General features: G+C 31.8%; 1 protein-coding gene across 1 annotated transcript; it reads right to left on the reverse strand.

The window, feature by feature from the left end:
• Positions 1 to 5966: 5966 nt before the first annotated feature.
• On the reverse strand, positions 5967 to 10549 carry LOC132756454 (bcl-2-like protein 1). The gene is made up of 2 exons (XM_060747526.1): positions 9820 to 10549; positions 5967 to 7667 (listed from the first exon to the last, which is right to left on the reverse strand). The coding sequence occupies exons 1-2, from the start codon at positions 10252 to 10254 to the stop codon at positions 7536 to 7538; spliced, it is 567 nt and encodes a 188-aa protein (XP_060603509.1). The 5' UTR covers positions 10255 to 10549; the 3' UTR covers positions 5967 to 7535.
• Positions 10550 to 10916: the final 367 nt, after the last annotated feature.

Consider the following 10916-nt stretch of genomic DNA (forward strand, 5'->3'; position numbering starts at 1 on the left):
TGAATGTATAATATTGTGAAATAATCAAAAGGAAGCAAGTTACTTATTAATGGCACTTAAAACCCACGTAAATTACCAAAAAGTGGTCAAGCCCTTACTGCGTTAGTAACGCAGTAGAAATTTAGTTTTAAAAACTGAAAATCAGTTATAAACTGCACATAACATGTAAAATATTACTTGAATCTTGAATCATTATACGTTTCCTAAAATCATAGTACATATTTCTCAAGTTTGATTTCATTGAAATATTTTGACTCATCTGGAGGCATGCAGCTACATGCAAATAAAGAAGTGCACCGACTCTTATATCTACCAGGGAATAAACAAATCGCTTCTAATGTCATTATCTAAGCCAACCGTCAGGGTCGGTTGTACGTCTGTAATAGCTCTGGATCTCGAGCTCTTGATTTCGGGTATTAAGCGTAACATATATTTTCCGCAACAATGGGTAGACAATATTGTCGGGCTTAGTTACCTCTGGGACTTCCTTACGAAGACCGCCAACTATACTTTCTTTTAGAAAAGCGAAGACAAAAAGCCAAACTGAAATAAAATCTAGAAATGAATGTATTTCTGTGCATTTCTCAATATTCTAACTAAGCTGCGCCGCTGATAGCGTTGTTTGAAATCATATATTAATACATACATGTTCTTCGAATCGTTTGCACAACTGTACCAATGCTGAAAGGAGGAGCGTTCGTTCACATAACTGGCCAATAAATATATAACTAAAATATTGTTAAAATGGCGTTCACATTGATTTCATTATTTGCATTCATTTCTTAAGGAATGTTTCAGTTATTACGAAATATTAGTAAAATATATGGTTCTTTAGACATTTTGTTTTCTAAAGTAAATTAATCCACCACATTTTTTATTTGTTTGGGTCGTCAGACCAAACAAATAATGGTAGCGAAATTTCAGACTCTAATGCAAAATAATTCCCGAATGGTCGAAGATTTCTAATATAGTTTTATTCTTTATATATATACATGCTTATAGTAAGCGCCATGATTATTTACACAAGTGTTAAACAACAGTTAGCGTCGTTACAAACCCTAATTTAGAATAATATGCTTTTCTTCAGAACGTTAACATGGAGATTCGCCGTGTTCGAGGGGTTTGCGCGCTCGCTTGGGAAGCGAGAGGTCTGGTGTTCAAATCCCAGTTAAAGCATTTTTTTTCAAATTGTTTAAGTCAAATAAACATTGGATTGAATATCAGTGTTGCAATTAGTCTTATAGCCAATCTACTACAATAAAACGCTGGAAAGCATTGGTGGCACTATACAAAAACAAATTGTTTTATAATCTCACAACCTTCACCTTTCTGACATTCTGAGACCCAAACAAATTCAGCGCCTTCTGTGCTTTGATTCTTCATAGTTTCATAGTTTTATCACGAGTGTAAGTATGATGGATAAATTACTGATTGATGAGTAAATATATCGACACTTGAGCTGTCCATCTTACGTAAATTACGTGATCAAAGCAACACTGTTTTAAAATTATATAAATTTTGATTTGGAGAGAGGGATAATTGGTTGGCTGGTGTAGGAAAGAGAAAAAAAACTGCACTCTTAGATGCATTGCAATGAGAAAATAATTTCATTATGGTAAACCTGAAGCAAGTCATTCTAGTTAAATACCTTTTCACGATATACAATGCCAAATTGTGGGCGGCAAAAATGTGCGGTGCTTGGCTGGCGATGTTGCTTGTACCTAGTTAATCTTTGTATTCATCATTATCGAAATCACATACTTCCTTGAGAATTCAGTTATCGTCACCTTCAAAATTATATCGATGTATGTGCCAAACGATTCTTTGTACTATTTTAGACTTAGGAACGCCCCTTTCTTTAGATTGCTGGCAACATACTAGGTATACCAATACCACATGTATACACTATCCGTGCAGTCTGATCATGGTATTCACTTTGTTAATCAGTCAGTACTGATTTTGAAGATTTCCCTTTTAATGATAAACAATTTTGTCCCTATTTAGTGTATTAAAACCCTATTATTTCAATAATGATAATATGTAAAATCGATGTGGTTTAGTGGATGAAATACAACGTGTATTAGATACTGCACAATATTTCACAGTAGCATTAGCATAAACGTTTATTAAATGTTTATTAAAGTTGTAAATTTTTCTTCAAATGTCTCTTATTTACACAAAATCAATATCTTAACATACTGTTTATGGATACTTTTGACAAAAGTATTAAGAAAAATATGTCGCCAAAATATATTTAATAGTTTCTTTATGAAAAAATCCCCCCACCCAACACACACATTTTTACCGCAAGGCAATTGAGCTAAAAACTATATAACCAATCCACGAATATCAATTAAATTGGGGTATGATAATACGTTCAGTAATCCTATAGCAATTGACATATCCTTAAATCGTTCGAAACTACATTTTTTATACTGAAAGACAAATTTTGGAAGTTCCCGATGTCAATGTTTTCAAGGTGAAATTATTCCCTACTTTCGGTAAATAAAAGAAAACTAGGAAGTAATAAAAAGTACGTTTTAGCTCATGTTTAAGATAACAGAACTAAACTGAAACTAGATAAATTGTCTATCACAGTGCAAAATGTTGTGATAATATGTCTGACTGGTGTTTCATTTTCGGGGATTTTTGTTTTATTTAACAATGTAAAAAAATAGTTATGTTCTTTGAAGTATCCGGTATCAAAATATCAAACTCGTGGCCTGGAAATAAAACTTGTAAAGAAAAAAGATAATCTAACAATACATATGTCTGACCTGGAAATGAACACATTTTTAGAACTTAAACAGTTATTGTTTTACCTACATTCCATAATCTGCCAGGATAACCACAAAACATAAAACTGGATTATCCCTGTACATTGTTCTCATACCAACACTGTGAATACAACAAATCTATCATATTGTAAGATCTATATTTTACCTGTCGAACGGTTTACTAGTTTTACCGTGTTTGTATATAGTTCACAGAGGACAGGTAACAATACAATAACCCTCCTAGTGTCTTTGTTCAGCGTTTCGTGCTAACATATATATATTCTTTTATAACTTTTTTACCTATCAATTAGTGAATATAGATGTCTTTTATCTTTCTATTCGGGTTGGCGGTTTTCCGTTCGTGCCGGAAGAAATTCACAGAGGGACGTCCAAGTTCTTCCTTCACCATTTAAGCTGATAAGTCATCCTTTGGCCTTTAACTTAACACAATCAAACAAATGATAATGTTTCTACCGAGTTTATTGCCATATCTGACCAACTAAAATTGGATCATTCCTTCTTATACCCACGAAAGGGAATATTACCCACAGTTAGTCCTGTCGAAGTACTGTCGATATAATTATGCCAAATTGCAAATTACTTTGAACTTACATAGTATAAGGTAAAGCCTTTCCGTTTCCATTGATACTTAACATTGTTATAGATTAATCGATAAAGCCTCTGAAATAACCATTTTTGTTAGATTCTATATTTAGAATAAATACCAGATAGAACTGGATTCAACTAAATGTGGAGTTCTATTACGATAAATTTAAAAGTGCAAACTAAACAGTTTTTTGAAGTTTTCTGTATTGTTTGAACATCTGTCAATTTTCTCATTTATCTACGTCTTGCACTAAATGCCCTATGAATTCCCTCTAACTTCTTGCACGAACATGAATATCTTATACATTTCTTCTTAACATTTAAATGGTGGCTACTTTTCACGAAGTCGCCCTTATCGCCGGCTTACAAGACGAATTGGTCGGCCGAACCTAAACATTAAATCATGACGTTTAAGTTGTCACTAGATGTCCTAAAATCATACGATACGTTTGTCTTCTTCTTACAAATATATTTGACTAATTCTGATCATTAAAACATGACCGTATAAGATCATAATTTTCTATATTTAAACATGAAATCGTTTGTACCCAACTTTATGTTAAATTGTAGATCAACATAAAATTAATCATGCCATGTTTGACATACTTTTCACAAATGGAGTTATTTTATACTTACAGACTTAAATCAGTCGTTAGTTGTTTTCTATTTTTAGTTGTGATATTTAAACTATTCAACCTATTTGATTCATTATTCGTATACATCAATAAACCTTGGCGATTCTCCAACTTCAACAAAAGCCCAATTAAACAATTTTCCATACCTTTTGTTGAAACATTTCAAATATTCATTCTCTATATTCGTTATTTATTCTGTAAGCTATATCGATTTTTCGGCACAGTTTAATGATCAAAGGGAATGCATACATAGTTTAATTCACCACAACTATGGACTTTCTATATATTTCTTAATAACAATTTTGTATTTGAAGTATGTTATTTGAAGTATGTAAAAGACTTTAAAAAAAATATTAAAAATGGATTATTTCATAATCTGTTCTAATGCGCCTAAAAAACTTAAAATTGTTTACGCTTTTATTGTTTTTGTTTGTATGTAATGAACGACCAAAATCAAGTAAACAATCTATTTATGTGATTTTAACTAATGAACATTTTTTTCAGAGGTTCGATATGATTAATAATATTACGTAACTTAATATTTTGATTCGGTCGATTTTAAAGGGATGGAGAAAAAATAAAAGTACACTCAAATGTAACCAAACTGCTAGGGCAGGCCTATTTGGGCGTCGAACTGGATTTGTAGAATAAAGAACTTCAAAGGAGTGATTGAATAATGCCAATTTGTCCCGACATGTAATACCATAATGAACTTACCTATTTATAAAAAAGAAATATAAAATTCGACGGTATCAAACTGGTTTTAATTTTCGAACCCTACATTTATATAATTAAAAACATTTTGTTGTGTTAACTGGTAAAATAATTATTGTTGTAATATAAAACAAACGACAATTCATTCAATGTTAAAATATTTTACTGATAAATTCATAAACAACAACAGCACATGATATGAATAATGTATGAATATTTCTTTCTTTCTTCTCTTCCTCCCCTCCTTCCTTCCTTTCTTTCTTTCTTTCTTTCTTTCTTACCGCTCCTAATCGCTCACACCTCAATCGTAATTAAAAATATCTGAGTCTAGGGTCAGTTATACACCACCGGTCTAACTGACCGGATGATAAATCAAGAATAGTGAAGCTTATGTGGTCTAGTGCAAGTTATACCGAAAACAAACAGAATTGGTATGTGCTGGTACGACCAGTTGTAGTCCGGTCAATCGGTGCAAGTGATCTAAGCTTGTTATCGATAATTCTATGATTAAACACGTGATATTTATCAAAATAATTTTAAAAATTTTAAATCTATTTACGAACTGATCCGAAAGCACCGACCGACGATACCTAAAGGATAGGTGTTATCTAAAGTATGGTTCTTACGGTGTTATCTTAAGGATTGCTCTTTTTATATTTATAAAATGATGAAATATCTAATCTAAAACATATAAATTTTAATCACGGCGTCCTAGATTTTCGCATATTAAACATCAAATTTAGAGTGACATCATGCGTATGTAGAGATATTTCAATTAATCTAGCGCGGAGTAATACATTGTATATAAAGAATTTTAAACTTTCAAATGGCCGTTAACAACCGTTTACGAATGTAAACAAACCATAGCTTATTGGATATACAAGTATGTACATACATCTGAAGTTTAAACCACGACTAGACATTTAAATGATGTTGCCTATTTTAGGAAGTTTTGATCGTGACTAATAAATCGGTGAAGCTTATCATCGTATGTACCAACTTACAAATCACGCACCCAGCTAGTGATAAAAAGTTATGCAATGTTTAATATCAATTTTCAGCAGAATATTAAATGCAATAAAAACGGATGTTATGAAATCATAAATAACGTTGCATGAAATATTCGTGAAATTTAATTTTAAATTATCATTCATAATACTGATATTTTGACAAAATCCATGTTATACCTATGATAAAAATCCTCTGACACTTTCTTACATACCTAAAAACACCACGCAAGATGAAGCTTTTCTTTCATTAAGAGACCTTACAGACTTACTTACATATACATTTGTCTGACCATATTATGTCAATCTGACAACATTGTATAAGACATTTAAGCGGAAAAAAATATCTCTAAAATAATTTCGTTAACTCTATATCTATTGTCTTTAGCCACAGTAAGAACAGTTTACACATAACCTACCACCACAGTTCGGTGGAAAAAGTTGCGCCTGCCTTAGAGGCCTTTCGTTATTCTAACCCTAATAATGTTAATAAAATGTTATATTATCTAACTTAGTGTCTGTTCTATTCTGTTCCGATCTAATCTGGCAAAAATAATGGATCCTCTGTGATATACAAACATGTATCTTCTATATGAACTTCAAAAGACCAAAATGGATAAAAATGTAGATAAAGTACCAAATCACATCCAATATTGATAAGAAAATCCTTAAAACAAATTAAGTTTAGATATATGGTTTACATACACATGAACTGTGATCAAGTATGCCCAGAGGAAAATACTTGTGGTTTATTGTAGATAAAACCTAGACAGCAAAACAAACAGACATTACATTAACTCTATAAATATACACGAAACACTTTTTTTCCAAGAATTGAAACTAGACTCTTGGTTCAAGATGGCGATGTAATAAATAAATTACGTAATGAAGTGATAACAAATCCTTATATTTGATTCTTATGATAACATTTTCAAAACAATCAATTTATTTGTTGAAAAGGAAAAACATACTTAGGCTTTTAGGGCCGAGTGTATTTATCATGTACAATGTACTTTACTAAACAATGGTAGCATGTATGTAATGTCATTTATGTGTTTTGTACTTATAACAATATACAATATATATATATTATGAAATTATACTGAAATGATAAATGATAAACAAATGGGGAAAAGTTAGTTTGAAATGCGTTTTCTGGTAACATTTACTGCTACATGTATACAAGCAGTATCACTATATCAAGCATAATATTGTCAAGTTAAATGTCTGATCAAATATGAAGTTTTTTTCTTTGATCAATATTGGCATGGAACATCTCAAAACATTTTTTTTTTTTCATTTTTTTTATTTTTGCTTTTTTTATACTTTTTAAAATTTCTACATAACACATTTTTAAAAATAATTTTATAGTTTTTTGTTGTTTTTTTTGTTTTGTTTTTCTACAATGTTTTCTTCAGCTAACTGGAACTTCCGTAACCAGTATTAATGTTTAAGCTCTTCTATTAAGCACTTTATGAGTTTGTATTGCACTGGCCATAGATTCTCACGTGTCATTTATAGCACGTTAATTGTGGGGGTATCTCTCTGTTCTTTGAAGCAGAATCACCTCCTTGTATTCTTTACAACCCTCCTTTCTTGTTGTCCGTTCGAAAATCACTTCTAATCGTCCCAAATGTCTGTCTCCAATCCGAGCACATATACGATCACGCGGAAGAAGTGCACTTTCGAACAGTAGAATCCTGTCCTACCCGTATCGACTGACCTATTCACAATATACTACGAATTTTAAAATAGATCTAAATTTGAAATACAGCAAGTGTAGGCTAATCTAGCATTCATGCCTTGTTGATTATGAGCGCACCGAGCGCAAAAGCTCCGAGGGCACCACCGATGAGAACAGATCCCCATCCATTTGTTTTTTCTTCTGGTTTCTTGATGCCATTCGTGTAAAAATCTATAAGTCCTCTCTGAAAATACATAAAAATTACAATAATTATTAAGTTCCAAAACGCACAAGGGACAAAATAAAGAAGGTATGGTAACATAGTGAAAAGTTGAACTTTGAAAAACAATTATCTCGGCTCATCTCACATCTAGAAGAAAATGTAAGGTGACTTCATTATTGGTTAGATATTAGACCGCCGTACTAAAGGGTCAGGGTACTTTAACCATGAATAATAATGCTTTGATAATAACATAATAATAAACGGCGATTTTTAGGGTGGAGAACGTAATAGTTATTTAATATAAAGGGACCTTATACTGTCAAACAAGTTTATAAGTGGGTAACATACGTCATCAATAAGTACTTCGAGTCAGATAATTATAACAATGCTTTTGTTTTTAATCGCTTGTCAGTAATAATTAGTACTACCATGTCGATAAAGGTTATCAATTAGGATTCGATCTGAGTTCAAACTAAATAAGTTAATAATCAAATATCATCGCCTTCTTGTATCATACTGAACCCCTCGCCAATAACAAATAATCATTATCCGAATGAAGACGGAAAAGCACGAAAAGTCGCAATTGTATCATTGAATCATTTGATGCTATTGTCTAATTGTCTTTTGCCTTAAAAGGAAACAATTTAACAGTTTAATAATAACTAAGCATTTCTTGTGACTCATTTTTTTTCTTCCTCTTTGATGTTTAAACTTAGGCCACAACTATTAAAATGAAATTCGAGTAATTTTAATCTTTCGTTTCCGTTTTCCTTGTATTTCTTTCCTTTCATCGTTAATAAGTTTCTCAGAGAATTATATTTCAGAATCTAGATCCGTGGTTTCAGTCTGACGTTCAATGTTAGATTATAGTGTTTTAAACATAAGACTTATAAATACATTATGGAAACTATTATCTTATTAAGTAATGATTTCCGTAACTGATATTATAATTATCGAAAGAACTTATATACCCTTTAAAGTTTTCATTATCATGTTTTGGATAATGGTTTCAACATTTTTTCCCCTTTCTGAACATGCGATACACGTGTCGTGCACAAGTGTTCCAGTTACATGCACAAGTGTTCCAGTTACGGGTAAACGCTTAGCTAATGCTTAAATTATTCTTTTTAAAGTCTTAAGAATTCTTTAGTGACCTAGATATTTTTATTTTATCAGATAATAGTCTCCGTTGGTCGCTTAAATTACATTAAAATATGTAAAGTAACAATTAAAGCGTGAATGACTTAACTTTAAATGACTATATAATGACATAATTCGTTAGTACCCTAAAAGCTACTTTTATTAAATCACTGCCATATAGTCTAGATCATCTGTCAATCAAAAATAAAACTATTCTATTTCGGCAAATATTTTAGTGACATTGAAGAGGAATTTCTGACATCGAAACCAAATATTTTTGCCACGCAATTAAAGGAAAATTTTTACTTTATATTTTTCCCTGTGAAGTTAAAATATACATACATGCTGTGATAAAATCTCGATAAATAAGAAATCTTTCTCTTTCGTCTTTACGCTTTTTATAGTTATACAAAATAATGCTTTCAATGTGAAATAAACATACAGTCACTGATAACAATGAGACATATAGAGGACTTAAATTATTTCATATCTGGGATATATTGTGTTCCAGTTCAGATCAACAAAAAACTGTTTACTCGTTTACAATACATTATCTTTTCATGACAGCATGGCAGAAATAAATACTAGAATTCGAGAAGAATGATGAAATCTGTGTTAAATTATTATCTTGACCTAGCAAGCATGCGTCTGCAGCATGGCATTATTTCACAACAATATTGATTAATTAAATAGGCCTCTGAGTAGATCTTTATCAATAATATTCCGTTATTACTCTAGATAGTCTTACACTGGACCAATTCATCGCAATTGTACTGTGTTAATCAAAACAAGGAAACGATCTCAAACTTGGGAATACTGATTATGAGTTTTAAGAATGACATGTTAGCTTGTTGTTCGTGTTACTATCAATCCTATTTATGCTTGATCTACAGCGACTGAAAATATACATGTTGATCACTGTAAGAATGTGATACAAAGAGAAGATAAAAATTACAACTGAGTGTTACTTTGAACAAAAACAGCCACGTTTAAGCTTATATTTCAGATGTTTTAGTTAACTTTAACTACTCACCCATCCATTATTTTCATTTATCCAGTTTTCTACTTTACTGTCCATGAACTGGCAAGTCCACTCTCGGATCCAGTCAACCCTCTCTTTCTGGTTCTTTTTCATGCAGTACACTGACATAGCACCCGCAAATGAAAATATTGCAACAACCCTACCCCAATGAAGTCCGTTGACAATTAATTGGTCCAAAACAGCTACATAATTTGCAGAATTTAATTCAACTTGCGAGCAAGTTTCGCACATTTCGGTAAACTGCGACTCGTACCGTTTCTCAAACTCGCTGCACAGTTTCTTCACAGTGTCTATTACTTTGTTATTAGGGCAGTTCCTTGTTGGCGAAACTTGGTAATCAAATCCAGCTTGTTGTACTTTATAAGTAATATATTCCGCCACTATTCCACTAGTACCGATCGAAAAGTCATCCTCATCCATCCTCATATCTTTCTGTTAATTTAAAAAACAAACTTAAACTAAAAACTAAACAAATTTAAGCGAGATACTAGACGCGAACCGTGTTTGCCTTCAAGCGATAATCGACAGATTGACGTGAAACTCGTACCGGCTGCGCACTAGTTCGGTAAACTTCGAAATTTTCCGTGGATCTATTTTTAGATATCCAATGAACGTTTAATCCCACTTTATAAAAATTAACAGCTGAACTGTTCAGAATAACCCACGTCTAGAAATATTTCAAAGGAACCTGTTTTACACAGGTAATTTACTAAGAGAACTACAGTAGAATTCCGAGTTTTACTTGTTATGTAACTTACGGAAATCTCTCGAAAAACTTACGATATCGTCTCATTAACATAATGTAAACAAACTATTTACCAAATAATCAACTGTGTCAAGGGTAAATATGAGTCACCCACCGTCTGCTACAAGAATTGAACTATTAACAGTTGTTCGACAAAATGATATTTTACACGTAAAACATATTATTGTTATTTTCAAAATATGAGAATATGATTGCCAAGACAGAAGCTGTAATTTAACGAGCATTTTTTTAAAGCTGTCCTGTATGACAGTCATTAATACCGGTTGTATTCCTGAGAATGATCTCTTGTGTTACTTTTAAATTTTTAAGGATTTCAGCTAAC

Source organism: Ruditapes philippinarum, unplaced genomic scaffold, assembly GCF_026571515.1.
Source record: "Ruditapes philippinarum isolate M1 unplaced genomic scaffold, ASM2657151v2 ctg1362_1_1_1_1, whole genome shotgun sequence".
In the NCBI taxonomy this organism is placed as follows: domain Eukaryota; kingdom Metazoa; phylum Mollusca; class Bivalvia; order Venerida; family Veneridae; genus Ruditapes; species Ruditapes philippinarum.

Coding starts and splice junctions, on each gene's coding strand:
- LOC132756454 (XM_060747526.1), bottom strand. CDS start 10,254: ATGAGGATGGATGAGGATGACTTTTCGATCGGTACTAGTGGAATAGTG. Junction 7,668..9,819: donor TAAATGAAAATAATGGATGG/GTGAGTAGTTAA, acceptor ATGTATTTTCAG/AGAGGACTTATAGATTTTTA.